This window comes from Coturnix japonica, chromosome 8, assembly GCF_001577835.2.
Source record: "Coturnix japonica isolate 7356 chromosome 8, Coturnix japonica 2.1, whole genome shotgun sequence".
Classification (NCBI taxonomy): domain Eukaryota; kingdom Metazoa; phylum Chordata; class Aves; order Galliformes; family Phasianidae; genus Coturnix; species Coturnix japonica.
Window position 1 is genome coordinate 12,033,263 of NC_029523.1, and position 26,977 is coordinate 12,060,239.

General features: G+C 40.7%; 1 protein-coding gene across 5 annotated transcripts in view; it reads right to left on the minus strand.

Moving 5' to 3' along the window:
- The window catches only part of FNBP1L (formin binding protein 1 like), a 52,941-nt gene that overhangs the window by 21,679 nt on the left and 4,285 nt on the right, over positions 1–26,977 (minus strand). Inside the window, exons 1-2 of one of the 5 annotated variants that reach the window (XM_015869951.2) lie at positions 25,501–25,817; positions 5,349–5,464 (exon numbers count right to left, since the gene is read on the minus strand). In XM_015869951.2, coding sequence (XP_015725437.1) covers positions 5,349–5,464; positions 25,501–25,524 — 140 coding nt within the window. In that variant the 5' untranslated portion in view covers positions 25,525–25,817. Of the gene's footprint in view, positions 1–5,348; positions 5,465–5,621; positions 5,646–12,289; positions 12,397–25,005; positions 25,026–25,500; positions 25,818–26,977 lie in introns of those variants that run through there. The other 4 variants (XM_015869954.2, XM_015869952.2, XM_032446118.1 and 1 more) reach the window with 4 other exon arrangements.

Below are 26,977 nucleotides of genomic sequence, written 5' to 3' on the forward strand. Positions count from 1 at the left end.
GTGCACTTCCCACAATTCAGATTCACTGGAAAGAAATCTAGTTTGCCTGTTTTCAGACTCTTCCACAAGAGAACCAGATCACAGGTGGGCACAAATCACCTGCTTTATTTTGAAAGACCATTCCTGCCCCAGACTAGCAGACTCACATAAACACATTCTCACTAGAACAACTGGACTGACACAGTTTCTTCAGCTTAAACTAAGGGGAGTCCCTGCAAAGCATATTTGGAGCAGGAGAAACTACAAACGTCTCCCCACTCCCAGTCAGATCTGTACTGATCCCCCAAACACACAACTTTTATGTGTGTGTATGTATGTATGTGAGAAACTACAAACGTCTCCCCACTCCCAGTCAGATCTGTACTGATCCCCCAAACACACAACTTTTATGTGTGTGTATGTATGTATGTATGTATCTGCACATATAAAACATACTGAGTAATACATACACATATCTATGCACTGGTTGATAAATTAGAGAAGAGTTTTAAAGCTACAAGAAATCAAGTGCTTACTTCATCAACTAGTTCTTGCCACTCTGCCAAGCTGTCCTATTTAATTCTACTATAATTGTTAGGAGACAAAACACAGACCTACCAACAGAATATAAATAACTTTGTCCCTTGCTCATGAGTATAAATCCCACTAAGTTCAGCAGTGACCAAAAATGAGCAGCAGGCAGTCTCTGATGAGCTCCCCTTGGCAGACCAACACCCAGACTCAACAACTGAGGTAGGATTTTTAATGCCACCTAGTAATTTTGGTTGACACGTTGGAGATGATGAAGGTCTCTGAAGAAACACCACAAGCTGGTTCTCTCAGAGCACAAGTCCTTCCAGAAAATGGATAAAACAGTCTTTGAGTGCCTCTTTTTATATCTAATCCAAAGGCCAAAGAACAGACTCACAGGTATATTGGGCCAAGGCAGCATTACAGGTATCTTATAATTTAATTCAAAATAAATGCAGAATCTTCATTTTCCTTCAAATTTTCCTTTCATTTTAAGCAAAGAAGAAAAGAAAATGCAAGTAACACATTGGAGCAACAGTACTGTCAGGTTCAAAAGAAAAAAGCAAACATAATTGCAGACCATCAGAACTGAACCACATCTACTGGATCAATTGCTCTGTGTTTCTTTAGGGAAGTGCAGGGGGATAACACTTTAATACTCAGGAAATAAAATCTACAATTCTATCACCTCCTGAATTACTCGCATCTGGAAGGAGATTTCATTCAGCACAACATTCAATTTTGTAGACCCTGTAATTTTATCAAATTCTCTTCTCAGTATAAGTTGGCCGTAGGATAACACCACTGAGAAAGCAGCCTGGCCTACAGTACTCATTTTAAGTCATGCATTCTGAAGTTTCAAAAAACACCTAATTAATACATTTACATTATTTATAGGCACATACATATTATGTCTACATCTGTACTGTTATACAGAAACATGCTAATGACTCAAAACTCAATTTTTTAAAGTCAAATAACAGAATATAAAGAATGGGTGCAGCAGGAACAACAGGGCACAATTTGTGCCTAGGTAACAGCTGTGACATCTGTTAAGATCAAACTTCTACAGTGCCTACATCACCCTACAAGTGACTGTGAGCAAACTTACAATTCTTTCTTCAGAAAACAATTTTAAGGTGCAGTAAGAACTTAAAGGCATTTCATGTGGACACGCAGGGCAGTGATTTCAAATAGGTTTCTGTGAGTGCATATCAACATACAGACTGGGTTAAAGGAATGACAGTGAACTTGATTCAGTAACATCATGTCAAAAGAAAAAGCTTTTGACTAAATAAGAATTGGAGTTTCCAAAGCTTGGAATCATGAAGAAAAAACCTGCCACATCCATATTTAAATAATCATCTACCTAATTTCTCAGCTTCAATTGAAGAAACAAACACGTAAGGACACACATCTTCATTCATGTCACCAAATTCATGTTTGAGCTTACACACATTTTAAATCACACCCCAAGATTCTACATACAGAAATGCAGGAGTTAATTTTCAGTTTGACCAGACAGATGCACCTACTGATACCTTACTTAGAAAACACCACTTAATGGTGTGCAAAAGGAACTAACAAAACCCATGAAAAATACATTTGCTCAGTTCAATTAGGAAGATTTCAATTTTAAAGAGAAACACTTTGCTAGTTCAAGAACAACTAACACTATTTACTTAAAGCAGCAATTTTAAAAGTTGACTGAATTCAGAAATCTTATTCACCAATAACCCTGTTACCATTGTAACCGAATGTTAAAAAACATGGAACTCCTACAACTTAGCAAGTGACAGATGCTTCGGGCAGAACCAAAAGGGTAAACCCTCACAAGTGTTTGCTATGTGATAACCTGGTAGTAAATAAAATAGAATTTCACCTCACCACTTTTCAGCAATAATGCTGATCAAAAGCAGCATCTGAGAATTCAATTACACAAGTCAGCCCAGTGCCCAGTAATTAGGCAAATACTATGTCTTTTTTTCCCCCTATTATAAAAATAGGAACAAATTAAGCAGCTGTATAATCAAATTTAAATATATGATTCTACATGTTTCTTGTTCACCCTAATTTTCATCTCTGTAAATCAGTAACAGCCTATAATAAACCTCACACTCCTTGTGTCAACACAACATACTAGTTGAGAACAAAGCTACACAAAGCTCAAGATACTTCCTTTGAGATTAAAAAAAAAGAATTTACGGTTGCTTTTTTCAGAGCAAAGCATATTTCAAAGACAAAACAAACTTCAGTTTTTCTTTTCCATCCATATTGAACATATCTTGAAAAGTGACAGTTTTTCATATTTTTTCTTGACATCAACAGCTGTGTATCAATAACAACAATAAATAACCTGTGAGAACTCTGTCCCATATACTGTTCCTAGCTCACAAGTTATCATTTCTGCAATTACCCAGCAACCACAAACCATCAGTTTCAGCATCAACTCAGTGAGTTCATTCAAGCACCTCTTCATATGCCCTATGTGCATCACTTGCTTGCCATCTCCTTAAAGACTTGGAACAGCTGCTGCCACCTGGAAACATCTCATTGCTAAGCTGTGACAACACACAAAAAAAGACCTTAGGCAAGGGTTTACACTGAGTGTGAGTTTCTGCCAGGACATAGACTCTGATTTGTGAAAACTCTTAGGAAAATAACTCAAGTTCACATCCTCTGTTTAAGTCTATGAGAATAAGATCCATCCACAATAAATACAGAACACCAGGAAAAAAAAAAAAAAAAATGAAAAAAGCACAAAGAAAATCTATACATTCCCAGCACTGAAACTCTGTATCTCTCGCTGATCTTTTAATTTCCTTTTAATCTCCCAAGTATGAGTACAGCCAAAGAACTACCAAGAGGTGAGCACTTTCTATACTGTTTATGTACCTGCTATGTAAGGGCGTAAGAAGTATCAGAGTTCATTATACAGAGATTCTCAGCAGTGTGTCTGTCAGGTTGTATTCCATTACAAGAGAAAAAAATGAAGATAAAACCAAGAAATTGCTATCAGAGATATTAATATCCAGCTTACAGGCCACATGCTGCTAGCATTAAAATTCACCAGAACCACAGTCTATCCCTATGATCTTCTCTCTCAGAACTTCTAAGGAACCATCTGCAGGATGAATAACTTTTCAGGAGATGAAAACTTCACAGATCTCAGTCTCCCATGGGGCCTCATGACTGTTCCCTTTTACACAGTTAACATCAATGAGCGTCCTCAAGAGAAATTACAGTTGAAAACAAGGCACTATCACATGACAACTCACAACTAACCATCAGTTCCCTCCCACGGAAAAGCCAGGCAAGGACACCCAATAGTTTATTCATGAACCTGTCTACTGGCAGAAAATCAGTCACCTTGTTGCGTGTGTACTGTCCAGACCCTCGTGGGCAGCAGGCAGGAAGTGCATGCATGCACCGTACAAGTGTGCAGCAAGACCAGTGTTTCCCGAAGCTGTCATACTTACTGCATGTACACAAGCAGCCCAGCCATCTGACAGGAGTACTTGACATAACTTGCTTTGCAAAAATGCTTTGAGAAAAATCAAAAGTTTTACCCAAAATAATAAAATGCTACACAGAATACATTTCTCATTTCTAATCATACCCTGGAGCACTAATATCATTGTGTTAGCTGTGGAAAATGAACATTTAAATAGGAAAAGCAAAACTACATCTCTTCATAATATTTAAGGAAACTGAGTAGACCCATGCAAATAAAACATTTCCATTTTTAAACAGACAACTCAAAACAGATCAAAACTAGACTGTGAATTAGTGCTGTGCGTGCTTCAAACTTTCCTTTACCTCCTGAAGTTCTTCTATGACAGCTTTGGAAAAGTGGCATTCATTTCCCTCAGTAAAGTAAGAGGATATTACATTTGGTGAATATACCCTACTGGATCAAAAGTAACTAATACAAAAACCAAACAGAAGACAACATCCACCCTCTCAGCTGTAAACCTCTTAAACATGTTTATGAGGAAGGATTCCTCAGCTCTGTATCTGGTGACAATCTAGTTTGCCAATGATGAGATAATAGAAGACACCACCAAAGCAAAGCTGCTGTTAGCAGTTTTCATTTGTCAAGGGCCTGGCAACAGCTTTAGCTAAGTCCCCAGAGGAACACAAGGATAACAGTTAAAGCCAATTCCATAGCAGGATCTTAATTTAAATCTTGCTCTTCGAATACCACATGTCGTTTAGTTTAAAAATAAATAAATAAATCCCACTTCATTCTGGCACTTCTGGGCCATTTTATTGCTACTGCACTTCTTGTATGATCTCCTTCTACAGGGGGGGAAACTCCAGCTAGACCTAAACTGTTTCATTTGGCAACAACAGAAAGTGAACAAGAGAGATAAGAAAAGGTCTGAATCAAAGGGATGACTCGCTATGGAAAGGTCATCTGTTAAGGACATGAAGATCATCTGCTTTCAAGTTTTCTCAATGACTTCAATCAGATTTCTAAACAAAATGCAGCGAAGCTCTTGCCAATTCAACATAAGAAATTAATTAGTAGTAAAGGCTTGAAGCTGGTTGAACAAAGAAAATGTAGACGCAAAGGGTAGGTGGGAGGGGTAAGAAAACAGAAGGGAAAACAAATAAGGAAGCAAGCACACACCCCAGCATAATTTTAGTTTAGGTTGCTAGAGAAAATACTGTCTGCCATAGAAAGAATTAACAATTTAATTCATTCTTTAAATGAAAAAAAAAAACCAAAGCAAAAACCACCAAAACTCTTAAATCATGAAATTGCACAGTTGCCCATAATCTGATTTTAACTGGTAAGACCCTTTAAAAAAAAATAATAATAATAAACTTACCTGAGTTGCTTTGCATAGTTTTGCTCAATTTCTATCCTTTCTTTTACAAATTTTGCGTATTTCTCCAAGAAGTCAATGCCCCACTGTGTGTGCTTGTCTAAGTTATCGAACTGATCCTTAAAAACAAAAGGAAACAAGAATACTGAGAGTGAGTGAAGAAGTGCCCCAACACCAGAAACAACACGTAATTCATGAGCTGCACTTTGAAGGAATGTTTGCTATTTGAACCGAAGTCATTAAAATTACAGATCAATCTGAGGTATGTATACACACCAACCACATACAGGAACACAAAGCTGTATGCACAGGCGCTGATCAAGTTTTTTCTCTGATAACAGCTCTAGATGTCTTCATTGTATTCAGCCTTTGATCACTTCCACAACACCAATGCACCCTCCCCCCCAAACCCCTCCTTTTATTTTCATTCACAAGTGGAAGCTTTCCACTAATTATGACATAACAGAGATAAGTCTTAGGTAACTTACAGACTGCTGGTCAACTAAAATGATGTACTTTTAAAAAACAAACAAACACAAGCAGCAGTAATTTCGTTTGACACGAGAAAGCAATTCCACTCACTGAAAAAAAGATAATGTAAATTATAATGATAATAATGATAATGTAAATGATAGCTGCATGACTAAGTTGGGCATAGGCAGCATATGAAAAACACTTATTAAAGTAAATCTATACACAAAGTGTATCAACAGTTCTAGCAAGAGATTCTAAAGAAAGCAAACCTTAACCATTACAAATGTTAGAGGAAAGCAGATGCACAAAGCAAACAGGAGGACCAAAGATAATCTTAACTTCAAGAAATAAGTGGTGATTATTAACAAATGATCTCCAAAACTCATCTTTCACTGTATTCTGTACTGATTAATATTACTGACCAACTGATTTCACAAATGAGCTTCAGAATACACAATCAGGGATGATGGCTTTGCAAATATTTTCCTCCAATGAAAAACTGTTTTTGATCATTTGACACGTCACACTTTACAGAAGTATTTAATCACTGTCAAAGTGCCACCAACTTTGCCACAACTCTGTTCCTTCATCTGATTCTATAGAGAGTAGGCTCTGAGCAAAGACCATTTAGTAGGATTATACAATAGCCCCTGAAGGGAAGAAAAAATTCGTTCCCTTCCAATATGAGGATCACACATAGAACATACATAAGACAATGAGAATGAAGTGAAAAAGAAAGCTGCTCTAATGCAGGGCTCAAAACTAAAAACCTGTTCCTTATCTTCACCACTCTTTACATACCCTCATATTAGTGCAGCTCCCCCACTATTACTGATGCCTACAGAGTTACTCATGAATGCATGAATGACCTGGTAGATAAGCAATGGAAACCCTGATTCAGTGGGCCATTAGTCCACCTTTTGCTGGAAGGGGCAAAGGTATCACCACTATATTCTGTTCTGAAACAGCTTCACAAAGCCAGTTTGCTTGCAGTCTTTTGTTGACCCCAAATTATATTATGCATTATCATAGAGCAAAGCATACAATATGATGCCTGAAATTAATACTTTCAAAAAATCTGAAATAGATCATGGAATAAGATCCAGGTCAAAAAACAAACAGCCCCAAAACCATTTGGTATCAAACAATCCCCAGTGCAGTTTTAGATAGAAATGCTTTGTTTTATTCCACTTTAGGAAAAGCAAAGAATTAATAATCCACAAAACTGCAGGTCTGAAGTAATCCAACTGAGAAACTGGGGCTGACTATTTAACTCAGTCTCTCATTGTTTGCTGAATTTATACCCATGAGAGTTTCTCCTGCATCCACAGTACAGCAGAAGACAAAAAATCTCAAACACAGTCAAGTAATTAAACATTTTAAGTTAAACTACAAAGCAACTACTTCACATTTTATCACACCCTTCCATTGAAATAGACAGCGTTTGTATGAAACACTGCAGCTTGCTTTTCTGATTTTTTTTTTACTTTAAGGAAGATGAAGGCCTCGAACTAAGTTCATGCTGGTCAACACTTTACATCAATGAGATTTCTCAGGGTCAATTTATTGTTTATTTATTATTTTTTAACTTGCATTGTTTGCTCAAAGAACTACTAGACTTGCTACATTAGAAGTTATGGAAACCATGACCTATTAATGACAAGTTACCTTTCCCCACCTATCTTCAGCACAAATTAGATTATAAAATTATATTTTAATTAGAGGGAATGCTACAGTAATCTAATTTGGACAACGCATTTCAAGTTTTCTGATCCTTGAAACCTGTTCCATGCCTTTTTCTTTTCCTTTCCTTTTGTCTCTATGTATTCCTGCTTCCTTTTCTCTCAGTTTAACAACTCTTCCATTTTACTGGCTGAACTAATTATCACTTCTCTTCCTGCCTGCTTCCTTTTATAATTATCTATTAGGACTTCTAATAGTCTTCTCTTCTTGCAACTGCAATCTGCTTCCTTTTATCAGACAGACTAGAACTACTTCCAGCTAAACAGCAGTTTGTTTTTGTAAAACTTCCTGTTAGTTTTAAATCTAAAAACCAACAAAGAGCTGTTCTATATAGGGAACTAAATATAAAGCGTCTTTTTTTTCCTGCTCTTTACAAGTTCTGTACAGTAGCTTCCAAAAAGACTAACCTGCAAATTACACTTTATTCCTCTCCGAAAGTATTTACACATTGAAGAGAGTGGGAAAAAAACATGTCTATAAGCAAAGTTATGTTTGTTTCTTTTTCCCCAATCAGTGGGGACTTGACAGCCACATCATTTCAAAGATGATGGAGAGTGGATTTGCAACCACATCAGCCAGTTGCTTCAGGACCCTGCGATGCACTTCATCTGGCCCCATAGACTTACAGAGCATTCTAAGCCTGTGCTTTTCCCTGCAAATATGTTCCTAGGCCAGCAACAAAATAACTGCATTGGGAACTCTCTCCTGTCAGGTCTGCCAGGTGGGGATGCCTTGTTTGGCAGCTAGCAACTCCACCAGGTATGACGGACTCCTGTCCACTATCTAGGATGGGATGGGCATCTATGAGACAGAAAAGAAGAAGAAACATCTGTGGCTACTTCTGAAATGAGCAGTCAGAACTGGTAAAGAACTATGTTCTGCATTCGGAGATCAGGTGAAAGACAAATAGGTAAATACAGACAGGATTATAGTACTACAATATACTGTTCACATTTGGAAATACAAATGCTGACACCAATTTCAAGGTAGAATAAGCTAGGACCAAGGAATTAATGAAGTACTTCTGCAGAGGGACAAACCACCTCTTTCAGAAGCTAAGAGCTGTTGAATTAGCTCAGCCATCTCACAGCATTCCACCTTGAAGACACCATTTGACATTACAGATTACAGCTATGCACTCCAGGTCACCAATGCCACTGACTATATCCACTGGACTGAAGATTAGATATTAACAGCATTAGGTTTCTGCCAGCACAGCAAACTGACTGTCCCAGACCACAGTCAGACACTGAACAGTCGTGTTAATAAAAGAGAACCAATGAACAAGCTGCCAAAAGGAGTTCCTCAACAAATACTGCTATTTGTCCAGCTTGTAAATCATATCTGAAGTCCTTCATTTAATGCACAGGCATCCTCATATCAGGTGAATGATGCGTTTATTATATCAGCACTTAAATGTAAGAGAAGAATACCTTAATTCTTCCTGAACTTACTGGTAAGTCCACCTACTGAACCTACTGGCAGGAAAGTTGGCAAGCAGGAAATGGTGAAATGATACTAGTAGACAGAAACGTGAATATATTTTAGTCTTAGTTATGTCAAAGGAACCAGAAAGACTTCTAAATTTAACTACAAATTAACAAAATGTGATACAATGAATTACAGTAAAAACATACTACTGTTTATACAACGTTTAGAGATGCTGTTGCTCATTGTAAGAAGGACCTGGAGAAAATCCCACATTTACAGCAAGACTGGAATAAAACAAGAGTATAAAGCATTGTGGCTCTGCATCAATGGAGCAGCAGAATTCTAAACTTCCTATGTAACCAACAGCCACACAAGGTCTCAGGTGAAGCAGTGCTGTACAAAATTAGCGCTACCACATGACTTATGTTAGCCTGTAAACAACACAAAAAAATAGGTAAACATCTGGCTTGGAAAACTATGCTGCAAGATTTAGATTTTTCAAAAACTGTGTAAAAAAATCACTTTGTTCCTCAGTTAGAAAAGGTTGTTGTTAGAACGTGGTTCTAACCTTAATGTACAACATGAACATTCTAGCATAGTCCTAAGCACCACTGAGAAAACTGCTGAAAACTTAAAACGTAATACTAACAAATACCTCTCTAAAAATTATACATACTTCAATAATGTCATTAAAAACACATCCCTAGAAGACCAAGTGAGCAGGTAGTCCCTCATGCTTTCCAGTACTTGCATACGTGACCTACTGAAGTATTCTTGTGTTCAAAAGCATCACTCTTCTAAAGTGGAAGCAGCAAAGAGATCTCAGCAGCTGTCAGCTTTGTCAGAGAAGGGTTAACCTAAGTTCCGGATCTGACCAGACTGGCCCAGCATCTAACAAGCAGACCTACTGCTTTTTTACCCCCACACACTGTAAGGAATGAGGACAGTGTACTCAAGAAAAGAAGGGAGTGATATAGATGTTAAACCAAAAGGGTTTTCTGAAAGGAGGAGGTAATTAGACTGGAATTAAATAGGCAAGGGGAGAAGTACAGAAGAGACAACAGGGTCAAAGCTACATGTTTTGTAATGAGATTATTATTACAAAATACCCAGGTGTCTCACATCATCGATTCAGAAGCTTCACCAGCTTTGCTGCTCACAGTGTTGCACTTCAGCTGCCTAACACTGCTTTGTAGGACATATTCAGTACTTACCAAGTAAGCTCCATCCCTTATGCATGCACACACTATGCTGCACAAGCTCCTATTTATTGTCATTCAACTGTACAACCATGAAATCCAGTTTACGCTATTTAGTGAAAGTTTTAATGAACTTACATTTTGACACGGGTAAAGTAACTACTACCTTGCATATAACTTTGAGTCTTAGTTCTGAAGACGCTAAAAGCCAAGCATATAATGATAACAAGTGATACAAATTTAAAACAAGGAAGTACTTTCTGCCAGCTGGGGTAGGGGGAGGAAAAAGGGAAAGAGTATCAACTTCCCTGTAATCCAAGTATCGCTTCCTTATATTTGCTTGCTGTTCAGCTACTTGGAAAGTTCTGAAAATACAGCTTCTAACTGACATAAAAACCAGATAGTGTTTATCAAGGAGGGTGCACAAATCCCACACAGAAGAGTCAATCTGATGTGCTTCACATTTTAAGTCACGGTTAAGTCTTACTTCAGTGGAATAAACATAAATAAATTGTTTGGTTTATGTTTTGTCATTCTGCTTATCTTTCTGACAATTAGGATAAACCCAGCATAACAGCATCTTTGCACAATTACTGATACAAGCAGCAGAACTGACTGGACAGTTTCAACACAGAAAACAAGGTACACCCCTTCTAACTGCCCTTGGATTTTTAACAAAGGTGCAGCTTATTTGGAATGTTAATCTTGTCTCACCAATTCCTTTAAGTACCTTTCATGGCACTACCCTTAAACAGTAGTTTGTAGAAGAGTTCTGAACACAAAACATACAATTTGTAACACAGAAACAAAGTGAACACACGCTGATATTAACTCTTGGATCAACACAAGAGATGTGATTAAAATACTCAGCAAACATTCTGAATATTGTACCTGCAGGTAAACTTCCTTTCCAACACAGGCACAAGAGATCCAGACAGCAACTCATTCAGCACAGTGTAAACTGTTTCAACTAATGTCACAGTTCCCATGTATCTATATACATTGTAACACACTGAACACCAATAGGATACAATGTGTTCAAAGCCCATGAGTACAGCCCAGCGTTAAGAGGAAAGCATAAACCTTAGCTTTGCTGCTCCTCATATTCAAAAATGACAAGCGTACTAAATCGATTGTCAGTAAATCTGCTCTTTTCTATCAGAGTATGATACCTCTTTAACAGTTTAGACTTCTTCAGTTTCATTTAACAGAGTTATTAGACTCTGTTGTTCATGAAAGGCTGCAAACGTTAAGAGAATTAATCTCTGCAGACCCAGATCCGAGCAGGCCTGCTTCCCGCTACTGGGAGCAGACACGGTTTGATACTTCACAAGGTCAGAGATCACAAAGGACAGGTGAGGCAAACAGCCAGCAGGCCAGCCTGCCATCTCATCATGTGCTGCTGGTCAGCGTGACAGAGAAGGGGAATTTTCAACACCCCGTCCTAAGGTGAATTTCCCCTTCAGAATCACCTGTGAATGTTCCAGCATTCAAAAGGAAGAACAGAGAAGCCACACCTTTTTCCCTTCATGAATACCTTTGAAAACAACAGGAAGTGCTTCTCAAACTTGACTTTAAAACCAGATGCACATACTTAACAGGGCAGTAAATCAGAGCCTTCCTATCTTCAATATTATTTCAGATAAAGAGGAAGCCTGCAAAACAAACAACCCACCACCTATGTATTTCCTATTTCACAGGGGAATCTACTGCACTTATTGCTTCTACAGCAAAATTCACATAACATTAACATAACTGAAAAAAGAATTTAAATTAAAAACAGATGTCACTACTGGCATCTTTGGAACCATGGATTTTTTCAGCTTCCCAATTCAGATAACTAATGTTACAGCGTAAGATGATTCTGTTCCATATCAAATGAACTCAAGTTTTTAGGATACAAGCCCAGAAAACATATTGCAACATTCTTTCATGCTTCACTGTAAGAGACCTCAGGATCACAAACCACATTACACAAAATACATTGTTAATATTATCCACAGAAAACTGCAATATAAATGTATTTTATGAGCTCAAAGAATACAAATGCTGTGCCCCTTCCAGGTTAACAAGCTGTTGTCTTCCCTTGCCAAATACCTTGAATTTCATGGGATGTGATCAGTGGCATCATTTAACTGCAAGCAGATGCATTCTGTTAGAAGACCCACGTTTTGAAAACAGGAAAAAACTCCAGTACAGCATATTTAGACACTGAAGTTCCATATGCAAAAGTAGAGCACAAACTTTGCTGTACTGAAAAAAAAATAAATAAAACCAACATGTTTTTAAACTGTCAGAACGACATTTCTCAGTCTAATATATATACAAAACTCAGACTCAAAACATCTTGATTTCGTACAGTTTCTGTCACGCGATGTAACAATTACATCAGTAAAACATATTCCACAAAGCTGCAGGAGCTCAATATTGAAAGTCAGCTAATCTACAACATGATCAGTGCAAAGATATCAGTGCAAAGATACAAACGTTTCCTGAAGCAATCACGTTTAGGACAGAAGTGAGACGTCCAGAGGAATGGTTTTACACTGAAACAGAGGATATTTGGAGTAGGTGTTAGGAGGAAATCCTTTACTCAGAGGGCAGTGAGGCACCAGCACAGCCTAGAGGAGCTGTGGGTGCCCCAGCCCTGAAGGCACCCAAGGCCCACCCATGGCAGGCCTTGGAACCAGATCTTGAAGGTCCCTTCCAACCCAAATCATTCTACGATTCTATGAAGAAAACATGGAATGATGGGGTCACACCTGGCAGTAGTGACACCAGATGACGTTCATTCCTTTTTGAAGAGTCTATTTAGTTTTGAGAGACCAAAAAACCAACCAAAGTAGAAATTAAAAAGTACTTCAGCAGGAGCCTGCCTTCTGCTGTTATTCCCTTCCTACATGAAGTAGAGAAATACAAGGATAGTGATACTGAAATACAGTAGATAACTAAAAGGTAAAAATAAGCATCAAATCCAGGTACTTGTACCTGTGGCTGAAGCAAGCACCTTGGTCATTTTTTCCCCTCATCACTTCTCTGGTTAAGTTCTACGTATAAGATGAGAAGATAATTCAATTCCTCATCTACCATAGGTTTTAAAGCGCACACTTTGAAAAAGCCACCTAATTGCAGCATTTTAAGCACTGAAGTTAATTCTATATTTGGTACAAAGCAGCTTGTTCTGTTACTGACATCCACAAAGAAAAAAAAAAAAGCTCCTGTAGTAAATAATTAGTAGGTCTGTCTCCTAATAACTTTTCAGTATTACAAAATCAGAAATAATAGAACAAAACAACAAAACAGCGCTCAACAAAATATTTTAGGTATAGCTCATAATTCTAATGCAGACCAAAATCACCATGAGTTACAGCACTTCTAAACAAAGACGCCTCTAAAATGGTAACTCCTTACTGAAGGAGCTTGATTCCAAACAAACAGCATTGAAAATTGATGCTTCGTTATCTGGGGAGACAAAACATTTTACATCCTAGCAAAAACATTTTTCAACCTACTGATTAAGGCCTGACAGTTTGTAATGAAAAAAACACATCAGGATTAGTAGTGGAAAAAGAACACAAATTACTTTTCCCTAATAAGTGGTTTATTTTGTTTCATTACAAATTATTTATTTAATTACAAATAATCGCATAAAACCCAAGCTTATCTTTCCAGAAACAAACAAATAAAATTGGAATAAAATGGAATCAGACATTTTCTCATCTGTGTCAGTACCTGAGTTCAGGACATCTTTAGCATATAATGGGAAGTTAAAGACAGTCTGCAGGCATCCATTTTTTCCAAAGAGAATGTCTTGGAAAGGCAGTAAGGAAATCCCAAGCAAAGAGCTCAAGGACAGCTGCACAGCATGCTGGCAAAGGAGCACAACACTATTATGTACTTTATTTGGAACTATCATCCCCATGAATCTCAACAAAATACTAAATATTTAAAAGATTATATATCAAAATACACTCAACAAGGTTCAAAATAATTTTAAAATAATTTCATTTTCAGCTGTCATCACAGCTAGTTTCATTCAGTCTTTTAACAGCATGCTGAGATACAAAAACTGAATATCTTAATCCCCTTTTAACTGAGCCTATCGGAAGCATTTAGATTCAAAGTCTGTTACACATGATGACTGCAAACATCTCAAGTCAAGGTTTCCAAACTCAACAATGAACTGAACTGTTAACTTTGCTCAGAACATAATGAAGAATTCCAAATATTAACGTAGGGTAACAACACACCAAAGAATTCAAATAAACTACCTGCAGCTGAAACAGTACACTGTTTCCAGCCACATGAATGTAATCTGATGAGACCTACCGCCTCCTGTGTCAGCATTAATTAAGGCATTACTGGAAATGTCTTTTTGTAAGTTGTACTCCAGGTTTAAAGTCAATAAAGGAAACTCAAATTGCACAATTAAGCACCTTATGAATATATCTGCCATTCCTTCCACTTAAAAAAAACAAAAAACAAAAAACAAACAAATAAATAGCAATGGATACTCCAGTGTTCCCCATCTGGAACTGCTGATTTTGAAAGACAGAAATATTAACACTGAAAGCCTTTGATAACGCTTTAAGATGCAACAGGTAATTTATGCTATAGAACACAGGAAACACACCACAGCTCACACAAACACCAAAGAGAACCGCACACATTAGGAATGATGCTGTATGCCAAAATAAGACCTTGTTACATGTAACATCGCAGAATTGTTACTTCTTCAGCATTAACTTGTCAGGATAACTATTCACTGTGTTCTACCTTCCTCATAAAGCAAAAGTTAACGCTAATCAGGAGGTAAAACTGTTTACTCTGAAGACAGAAAAGATTATAAATGAAAATAGCATAAGAAGATAGCCTGGATGAAGGAAAAAACACAGCAAGCAAAGTGTTAAGTACCTCTAGCAAATGAAGACAAAAAGAAATGGTTTTCAGGAAAAAAAAACAGAATTTCACTGTACAAAAAATGCCAAATATGGAAGACACCATTTCTTTGTATAAGTCTACAGCACTAGCTTATAGTATGGCACTGAATACTGACACACCAAAGATGCAACCTCGAGAAAATCCTGAATCTCTTTATTGTGTGACGTGAGTACTTAGACTTTCACTTTCCACGTGCCCTCAGCAGGTCCCTAGAAAACACAGCTCAAAAACAACCACACAAGAAAAGCTGTAGTTAACTGCATGCTCCACTATTCAACTGAGATCAACTGAAAGAAACTGGTATAGTACTCTTAAAAAAAAAAAAAAAAAAGAAAAGAAAAAAATATCCTGCCTGAAATTACAGATTTAGAGAGTAAGAACCCATTTTTGCTATGTATTTTTAGAGCATGTACCTGACTGGGCAATTCGTGTATTTAAGGAAGAAAACCTGACACCATATGAAAGCTGTTTTGCACTGACTGCTTTAGGACAAACAAAGCCCACACACGCTCCGTCTTTCCTCTATATTTCACCATCACAACCGGCACCGAGCCACAACTTTACAGAAGGTTTAAAAATATGCATGAATCACTCCTTCGTGTTTAGAACTGAAAAGGAAGTATTCCACAATAGACATAAGGCAAAACTAATTTCTGAAAAGGCAAGCATGTATCTATTGACACTACTGTCAAGATGAGAATGCACCGTATTGTGCAAGAGAAGGAAGAAGTGCCATAATGAAAAGCTACACTGTTTTCTTATCAGAATGACTGCTCCTAGTGCTTAACGTATTACATATGGCACCCAACCATCAGATTAACCTGGAGATACAAGAGCATGATCCTTTTTCCACAGATGAACAGAAGTCAGCAAAAAAATGAAGCCTCTTTTCCAGCGACCTAACAAAGTAAAGCAGCCAAGAAAGCCACAGGCTTCAGGTGTGACTTGAGTCTGATAGTCTGCATGACAGAAGTTACGCAAAGTACAAAGCACTACGAAGAGTTTACCAGGATGATAAGAATTACATACGTTACATAGGGCCTCTGTTAGAAATTGATTCAGTTCCCCAGCACCCAGCACAGATAAAAGTAAAAGCATCGCTCCAACCTTCAGTCTGTTCAGAGAATTAACAGTTCTTTCAGAATTAAAACTGAAGAATGAAGCTTGCGTTTGAGGCATAGGCAATCCTTTTTAACTCACTACTGAAAAGAGAGCATGGATGTTGTCCATTTGGTATTATAACCTTTCACTGATTTTGTAAATCCTCAAAAAATGTAAAGCATTTCATTAAGTCAGGATGTATTCCTTATGCAGCCCACAATTACAGACCTGCAGTATAAACCAGACAGAATACAGAAAAATATTTTATCTACCAATCCCTAAGCATAAACACCACCAGTATCTGATTGCCAATAAATTATTTTAAACCCCTAAGAAAATAACTTCAAGAACTGCAATTTCAGTGACACTCAGTGATAACTCCTGAGAGTCAAAGTAACTGAAAGCACTACTAGCCTCAAAAACAGAAAGAGAAGACAGCATCAGCAGCCTGCCATTGCTTCTGCTTGTACCTATGGAGGCCAGTTCACTGATTAACTGGACTCCAACCACAATCCACCAATAGGATTTGCTCTTTGCTAAAGCCTCTTACCATGCACAGCTACTCAGATCTCGCTTTTTCCATTTCAGGAACACAAAAGATAAAAGTGAAACTCGGGGAATTAAGCCTGTATCTCTCAAGTGCTGGGCTGCTGCCCTGAAGGACTGCACTATTGTTCTGGGAAACAGATAAAGTATGCAGCACCAGTAGCAAAGGAAAAACATTTTTAAAAAGTCATTTTAGAAAGAAGTAACTTTTGTTACTACAAATCACCATCAGGAACAAACTACTTAATAGTGTCTCAAACCCAGGGAGATAAAGTACTTCAAGTTCTATGAACACAGTGCTTATGTGGGAGAAGCCTCACCACCTTTAAAAAACAAGCAATCAAACAAAACAAATAATACCCAACCCTTAATTCCTTAGTCTCGACCTAAAGACTAAATCAGACCACCACACCTCTGGCTACAGGAATAAATATTTGAGTATCACACTGAAGACTGAGGACACTTGATAAAATTCCTTACAGTGGTGACACTTCTATTTGAAGTTTCATGGAATTATATACTATACAATTCTCTCACATGGTTTATGAAGCAGAAAAATTCCCAGGCAATTGAATTTTCCTAAGTTACTATTGTTCTTCAAAAAACTATTTTTTCTTTTCCCTTTCAACAGGAATTTTGCTCTTTTCTTCCTCTCCTCCAAATAAATAAGCACCTTCTTGATGGATGCATCTCAAATATCACTGTCTACTGTCTAATGACTCCCCAGACAGTATAAAAAACAAAACAATAACACAAAACAAGTACAGCTATTAAGAGAAACTTTTAATTAAATGAGGTTAATTCTGAATACTTAGAAAGTGAAGTTTTCATCACACAGGAATTCCAAGTACCAACTAATATCCACATTCTACTAAATCACAGCTTCCAACAGTCAAAGCTCGTAAGCCTGAACTGAGATCCCACAATAATTAATGCAAATAATAAAACACCAGCATTTTTTGTCAGTTTAAATAATGCAGTGCAACAACCACAACCTACAGGTGGCACCAGGAAACTCAGATGCAAAATGGTAACTCTGAATGTACTGCATATTTTACCATAGAAACACATTTTTGGAGCAAGGGCAAAAATAAAAGACCTTTCTGTAAGATCACCTGGAAGAACCCATTATTGCTGTAGTATCAGTACAGTATCTCCAGGTTTCATTAGCTTTCCAATTATCCCCTCCCCTAAAAAAATACCGGCTCTGAGAAGTTCCTTATATACAATACTTACTTTCAACAAGAGCCAGGTGTTCCACTGGTCCTGCAAGACTTTTGTTTATAAAAAGAACAAACAATGGTGCAATTAAATATACGGGCAAGTATCAGCACTATTAGTACCCAAATAAAAGCAGATCTAAGGGAGGAGAGGGAACTCTTGATTCTTCAGAACTACATTACTTTTATCAGCCCTCATTAACGGACCTTTATTAAGCGTTCTATTTACTAATAATGGATGGGAACTCATTTTAATGGAAAAAATAAGATAAAACACATTTTATTAAAATCCAAATAATGTGTACAATGTCTTAACAGCCATTAAATTTTATTGCATTGTACCTTTTATAAAGTGGGGGCTTAACCTTTAACACTTTAACTTGTGCTGCACAGCACCTAGTCCTGCTCTGTCACTTGGCATGACCAGTAACCAAACAGCACAGCACAACTCAAACCCACTGCGGCACTGATGGCTCTAGGCATCAAGTAAACAAATAAGGTTAAACACACTTCAAGTACTGATTAAAAATGTCAAACATCCTAAGTATTTCTCTAACAGTGAATGACTTTAAGTAGCAGTAAATAAATAAATAAAATCAAAACAATCAAATGACATAATTGTAAGATAAAACAGGAACAACTATTGCAAAAATGAAGACTGCCTCTTCACCATCCAGTGCAACTGTTGTTCTATTTCTCTTCAGCACACAGTTAACACTCCAAGCTCAAACCAAGGGGATGCCATTTCATTGCACAATGCTGATAAAATATTGTTTATCTAATATGCAACAATTAAAAAAAACATGCTGCACTACGTCTTGTGCACCAGCCAATGACAAGGCACAGTACCTACCTACTGAGCAAATACTTCCCAAGAGCAGCATTACGTGAATAAGTACCATGATCAAATGGTGAACTTCCTTGCCGATGCACAGCAGGTGTTACCCATCCAAGCAACGTTTCATCAATATTGCCAATACATTCCTTTCAAAATAGACACAGCCTTTTTGGACAACAGCTACCCAGGTAGCTCAGAGGGAATTACGCTTCACAGTGAAGAGTTTTAAATGGTTCCTTCATTAGGCAGTCTGGTAAATAAGAACAAGGACGAAGGTGCCAGAATTTGCTGCTTTTAGGTTTTGCTTATGACACTGAAAAACACTGTATTATTTTGTACTTACACATTAAGTAACCTTGAAATATTATACAAATGAAGATATTGTTGCAATAGTAATTTAATGCAAACAAAGTTTATTCATTTCACAACCTAATGAACAGATAGAAAATAAGTTTACCTGCCTGAGACTACCACAAGAGGTCCGCATCAAAGTCCAAGAAAAATTCAAGTTTCAAAGGCTTTTCAAGCCTGTAAGATGACATTTCTCCTCTGAAAGACGTAACACAACACTGTGTAAATGTGCAAAGCACAATTCCAGCAAGCAGTTAAAGCAGCTTAATGCCCTTTTTAGTTACAGAGCAGAAGATGTTCTGACCAAAGAAACTATCAAGGAGCAAGTATTTCAAATTTCAGGGCTAAGAGTATTAATAACTTAAAAGCAGAAAAATAATTACACTGGAAATTAAAGCTGTTCTCATCACCTAGCAAGAAATACTACACTGCTACTGCTCTTCTTTACAACAGAGCCTGTAGTGGGAAAAGCAACCCAGACTAACAATTCCATTGTAGATAATTCTATGAACAAAGTCCATGTAAAGGGTCAGCATTTTGATGAAAACCTTCTGGTTTATTGTACTTTTTCTTCCTTCTCCTTCCACCCAGCTGAAACACTGACACGCTTCTGAGGATGAACCTATAAAGCGTTCTGCCAAGAGAGCTCTGAGACTGGGCTACGTAAAGTCACTAGAGGCAAAATGAAACAAGCTGATTGGAATTTCAGCATTCACTGAACAATTTGTTCACCAACACAAGGAAAAAGCTGATCACATCTGGACTTTGGGGATTCTTTTTCTACCAAAAAGAATTCAAGCTGCTGGAAAAGTATGCATGTGTGCTACAAACAATGAGCACTCAATGTGAAATGTGCTCAAGTCCTTTCTCTCCATAAAACCCCATTGCTATATTACTCAATTACTGGCTTCACCAAGCACACTAAAAAACCGCTCAGCAAGTTTAAGGACTGAAGCACTTAACCACAGTATTAACAACAGACTCACCTAGATTGATCCAGTATATGAATTAATTTAAATACACAAACTTGCAACAGTTTCCCACAGCACTACATTTTATTTCACTGTGTCTACAACACCAGTGACAACTCTGCAGGAACATTAATACGAACCTTCTGCTGCTGAGTATCTATTTGCAAACTGTTCAAAGCCCAACTCACACCTACTCAGTCACTCCTCACCAAACAGAGAAACCTGAACACACTGATAACAGCCTTGTTATCTATTCATGCTTTTGCCAGCCTCGAGTTCTGATGAACTCCTGGTTCCAAGCAATCCTGTTGCAGGCACTGCTCTGCCAGGTTCCGTCTTTAAAGAAATCTTCTGCTTGGCTGAGATAAAAAAATCTTGCAATTTCAAACAGCCTCCTGCCATTCTCTCTGAGGAAATCAAACTGCCAGCATTCGGATTTATGATACAGGCAACTTCCACAACTTGCGCTATGAATAAGGATACTGTATAGGTTTGAAATAGGAAGAACCAAGTACATTTGTAAAAACTTCCTTGAAGAGTATTTACATTTCCCAGTACATGTAGAAATGAGGCCATAAATAAAAAATACCTGCCACTTTAGTAGGTTTCAGATGATAATCAGTTTTCAAAACTGAAAAAAAAAAAAGAAAAGCTATCTAAACAGATACTCGAGGGCACAAACACGTATGGTTCCTTAAATTAAAGCATGTTCAACATGAAAGCCAAACTGATAAAGTCTCAAGACAGTGACTCACCCCTTCCTGGAAAAACCAGTAAAAAGGTCATATGTTTAGGAACCAGACAATTGCTGGAAAAATAAAGACAAATATTATTTCTAACTAAAACTTGATACAATTGTTTTCATTCCAGAGCCTGAGGTACCCGCACATCCAATAACCAGCCGCTCAACCCTTACGTAACTTCCCACTTGGAAATCACAGAGCTCTTCACAAGAACAAGATAAGCTGCACAGCCTCCTTGTGAAGCCGCTGCCACCTCACAGAGGTTACGCAGCACCTCACCCACGACAGAGGAAACGCACGTCCCTCTTGGAACTGCAGCCACAAGACACATTCCTTGCACACATTTACAGACCACGTGAGCAAGGGCACTGAATTCAATGGGAGAACTGCTTGCGTTCTTTGGATTAGAGAAGAAAAAAAACAATTTTCATCTCATAAACATCTATGTACTAAACAGCATATCATCTTAAACACAGAGCATGTTACCACATTGGAAAACCAGTCTGTGAAACATTAAGATTCAAAACCACAAAAGAATTTCTTCATAGAATATAGCCTGCAATGTAGAATTCTTTTCAATGGCTTGGGCTCTTTTCAGCTGTTAAAACAAATCAGCAGTACTAACAATTCAGTGACTACATGGATGTTGTGCTGGGGGACGTGGTTTAGTGAGAACTACTAGTGATGGTGGATGGTTGGACTGGTGATTTTGTGGGTCTTTCCCAGCCTTGGTGATTCTATGACCATATAGAAAGGTTTATCAGTATCAAATCATTCTTAAAACACAAACCAAAGCCTTTAATTAGATTAAAAACCAGTTTTCCTACCAGAAACAATCAGAGCAGAAATATGAAACATAACAGATATTTTTGAAGTCAATTTTTTCTCACTTCTCTTGAGGCTTTCCATTTCATTTGTGACATTGTAACCTGGTGACATTTAGGATTAGACAACATAACCATACAACTTAGCCTCTTCTACACAAATAGATGACTGAAAAACAAGAGGCAAATCATGTCCGAGATGGGCACTGAAAACAGAAGGAAAAAACAAAAATCAAAGCTTTGAAAACAGACATAATTGACTATTTTAGTAAATAGAAGGCATGGAGTGGATGTTTAAGGGATGATTAGAAAGAGCACATCATCAAATATACTTTGATCTCTCTTTGGTCAAATGTAACTAATTTCTAAAGCAGTTCTCTACAATGCCAGTCGTTTCTTAATTAAAAAAGATGATGTGCTTTTGGCCCCGAGGAGCTCACAGCAGCATCATTAAATCTTCAGTAGCTGTTTCCTTAACTTACAAAATCTAAGGGTGCAAAAGCCCTCAGCAAAACTTCTGCTTTAAATATTTATCAAGAGGTGAGAAACAGATGGCTAGACTGGTTTTACAGACTAGAAACGCTCTGACATGGTATTCAACCTCTTTTCCTGCCAACTGCTATTAAGAGGTTCACAGAGGCTCCAAACACAGAACGAGCATCAGAAGTTGAAACTCATCCCCTCTGATTTCTCTTATTTTATTTTCAGGAGGCAACACGAACCTCTTTAATTAATTTCCAGGGAAGTCACTTCAACAGCAAACGTGCCAATCGCACGCTGAGCTTCGTTTGCTTCCACTCAGTAAGCCAAGAATTCATTTTCATCATGAGATGATTATTGCCTTATGATTATCACCTATGAAAAAGTGTTACACACAGGAAACCTTAAGAGCACGGCAGTCCAGCTTCAGAAAATATCATTTCAGCTGAACTACAGACACCAAGAGCCAAGACCTTCTCATTCTCAACACTGTCTCCTACCACCAACAGAAGACTGTCATACAAAGCTGCACACCGGAATATCTTTAATTTAATGTGATTTAATGTGAACATACCATAAAGCACATGATGCAGAGAGACTGCAAAGATAAACAAACCAAAAGAATAAAACCCTTTGTGAAACAATACTTACACAACTCATCAAAACGTGTCATGGCAAAAAGGGTGCAGAAGGGGAACACCTTTCACACAGCATACCAAAAAAATGTCAAAGTGACAGAGTTCTAACAGCAGAATGGCTTAAGCATATCAACATCCATGTTATTATTTTATTGTTATTGATTCACGTGATTTTACCTGGCACTACCAAACAAAGTGCATTCACACCTGAAAGCAGCAGCACAAGAGTTGTTCAGCTGAGACACGCTGAAAACACAATGTGCCCCCAGAGCTTCAGCCTACTCAGAATGCAACAGTGATGGCCATGCACACCTGTGTCGCTGAGTGGTGGTGTACTAAAAACAGCTGCTTTGAAGGCAAAAAGCCCAGTAATCCATCACATGAAATAACAACTATGGAATTTAAGAGCTAGGAAATACTGGCAAACCAAAGGACATCTTTCCATTGCCAAATCCCTGACATAACCACAGAAGGTAGTTCAAATACACATAAGGTATTTTAACATCAAAGTGCCACTTTAAATGAGTACCACATAAGTACTGGACAGAAGTTGCTTTTACTAATCCCCTACATCTTCTCCTGGACACCAATTTCTCCCTGAATATCCACATACACTTCTTTATACAAAGTTGCATAGAGACTCCAAACGGAAAACAAATCAGAACATTATATCAGCATCAAATACTAACAACCTGCACAAAGAGATACAGAAGAGCCAGATGCAAAATCATCAACATAGAAGTGAAGCCCACGGTGCTTATTTGCCCATATATCTGTTTGCAAACATTTGTGCAACATATAGAAAAACTGCCATCTGGATCATGAACCTGCCCACCAGCACCATATCAGCACAGCTGTGAGAGCTACTAAGGGGAGCTCCAGGCTGCAAGTGACCTGCAGGGCCCAGAGGTGCAAGCAGCCTGTGCCAAGTGCCACACTGGGGGCATCCATCATCAGATTCAAATAAAGGAAACCCATTTAAAAGGTGCACATACATGCAGACACCTGCACTGCCAGCAGCTGGTGACACACTGACAAACAGAGCACTCGGTACAGAGCCAGTGCCTTGGGGAGGAGATGCAGGTATTGCCCATGTCGAGAAAAAGGGGGATTCAATGCTACTGAAACAAACGCAATAGTACAAGATTTTTAGGTAAAATGCTGGCACCGTTTTTTCAAACCAACACGTTCAGATTGGAGACTTTAGGGAAAAAACACACAACAACATCAAAAAACCACAGATCAAATTCTAGTACTTCCCAGACACTACAATATATGTCTGCTTTTAAAGCAAAGCTTGAAGATGAATACACCTTTTTGCATGCGTTTCTTAAAGGTTTTCTTGCGAAACTGGCTACAAATTGCTAATGATTTGCTTTCTGTCAGTCTCAGCTGAACAAAGAAATCCAAGAGGCAGCCAAAAGGAGCGGAGCAGCAACACAGCAAACATTCCAAGCTCTCCCCAGCACCAACCCGTGACCCCCTGCCCAAGGCACACACAGGCTCCAACACAGACACACCTGCACTGCCTTTTTACCCCCCAGAGTTAAGGACACAATCTTCACGTCTCAGTTTTGTTACAGCTCCGCCGTCCATATTTCACGAGTGTGTTCCACCCGAGTTCCCCCCTCACCCACAAATCTCAGCTACGTGCAAAACCTGCACAGGAGCCTGGCACTGCACGACCGATGGAAAGCTCAGCGCTGAGCACATCTCAGCACGTCTCTGCTCCTCCGCGAGGCCGCAGCCGGGCGCAGCTTCACAGCCAGCGATCGCTGCTGGGTCCGAACGAGCAGATCCCGAACGAGCAGATCCCGAACAGATCTCAAGCTGCACTTCGAGCGCTGTAAAACTGCCCCGGGTGCGCACGTATGCGCTACTCGGTGTTCGACGGGCAGCCTTTAGCGTGGGGCAGCACATCCCGGCACCCTTTTTCTCCTGTCCTTTTCGCTCTCACCGCCGGCCCCGGCTGGAACCCGAAGGCGACCCCGGTCCCTGGGCGCACCCCGCAGCTCCCGGCCGGGCCGTCCCGCCGGCACAGAGCAGGGAGACAACGCGGCGCAGAACAGCGCGAGCAGCGTGTCCGTGCCGCGAGCAAATTGCAATTGGAGGGGAGGGGAAAAAAAAAGGCAAAGAAAGGCAACACAATACGGCGCTAACCGACGTTCTGGGCCGCGCTCAGAGACAAAGCTCCATCCGAGCTGCTTCCAATTAAGGGGCCGCCCGCAGCGATTCACTCTCCGGAGCCGCTCGGTGCTTTCCGGGCACGACGCGGCCGCCTCCCTGTGCGCGGGCGGCTCCCGGTCCCGCTCCCACCTGAGGGGCCGTTTCGGTCCCTTGTGGCCGCTCCGAGCGCCATGGCGGCGCGCGCACCAAAGGCGGCCGAGGCGCTGCCCCGCGGCCCCCGCCCCGCCTCGGCGCCCCCTCCCCGCCGCCCGCCCCATCTCCCACCTCCCGCCGCCGCCCCCCTCGGTTCCCCCTTCCCTACCCCCCCCCTCCCGGCACCCCCGGCCGCCCTGCCCGCCTCGGCCCTGCCCCGCCCGCTCCCGGCGCCGAACAAAGCGCCTCGCGGCCGCTCCGCGCCCCCGGGGAAACCGCCGCGGCAGACGAGGGGAGGCGGCGGATCCAGACACAATGAGACGAGCCGGGACTCACCCACAGCTCCGTGCCCCAGCTCATGGCGGCTCCGCGGGCGGCGGCCGGGATCGGGGTCGGGCGGCGGCGGCCGGAGAGAGGAGAGTCCCGCCGGGAGGCGGCGGTGCCCCGGGTCGAGGGAAGCGGCGAGAAGCGGCGGAGCGAGGACGGCGTCGCGGCGAGAGGCGGCCCCGCCTGGCTCAGGGAGGAGAACCGCGGAGGAGACTGGGAGAGGGGCGGGCCCGGCCGAGGCGGCGGGGGACGGCGCGGGACGGGGCGAGGCGCCGCTCCACAGGGCGGCCCGGCGGACGGCGCGACGCCCGGCTCCTCCCGGCCCCTCCCGGCCCCTCCCGGCCCGCGGAGCGCCCCTCGGCGGCGGGGAGGGAGTCGGGACCCGGGCGCTTCCAGCCGCCGAGAAGGGGCGCGAGGGCGGCGGCCGCCCGGCAGAGCGGGGACAGCGGCGGGAGGAGAGGACGGGGCGGCCGGCGGGCAGCGCCACGACCGGCCTTTGTGCGGGAGGAGGCCTCGCACCGCCCCTGAACCGACATGAGTCACGGCGCGGGGCGGCGCCGAGCGCCTCGACGGATACTGCACTGCACACCTCAATATACACCTCAATGGATACCGCACTGCACACCTCAATATACACCTCAACACACACCTCAATGCACACCTCAATGGATACTGCACTGCACACCTCAATACACACCTCAACACACACCTGCGGCCCGTCCAGTCCGCAGTGACCGCGCGGTGAAGGATCAACCCGCGATTCCCTCCTGCACGGAGCGGGTCGGTGACTCACGGTTGCACGACGGCCCCTGGAAAAAAGTGGGCGATAAATCCTCCTCCACATTAATTCCTCCACGGTGGCTGCTGGAAAGAAGGCACGGAGTGATTGATAGATTGAGAGCCACCACTACCGCTCACACAGAGATGAGTTTCTCCTCATGCAGGGTGTTCCGAGGCAGTGCCCACATCACCGCATCACCCCACACCTGGGCACGCCGCAGCCACACACATAAGTTAAGGCAGACTGCTGGCAAGTTGCACCCATCTGAAAACACCGCGCTGGCAATGCAGCACTGCTTAACCGTGATCGGTACACACGTTGTTGTACAGCACTCAGGAAGAACAAATCGCTTTTAAGCACTGCATGCCCAGGCCAGTGCTGTGCTGTGCTCCCTGATCGCACACACCTGTATGGGAGTGTTAAAGAAAATGAGACAGGCATTACTACAGCAGCCCCTGTGCTACACAGAAACGCAGGGCCACAGAATGGGGAGAGCTGGGCACATGCAGCCCTGCAGGGAAACTGAGAGTGAGTGGGTGCCTCCATCGCTTCTAGGGAGGCAACACATTTCTCCATCTCGTTGGGACCCTGTGTTAATACATCAAAGTCAGTGTCAGCCCTGTGCTGCACAGGTATAGGCTTTCATAATGACCTCATGCAGGTTTGTTTGTTTGGAGTTCATTTTTTTCTTTTTTCCTCCACACT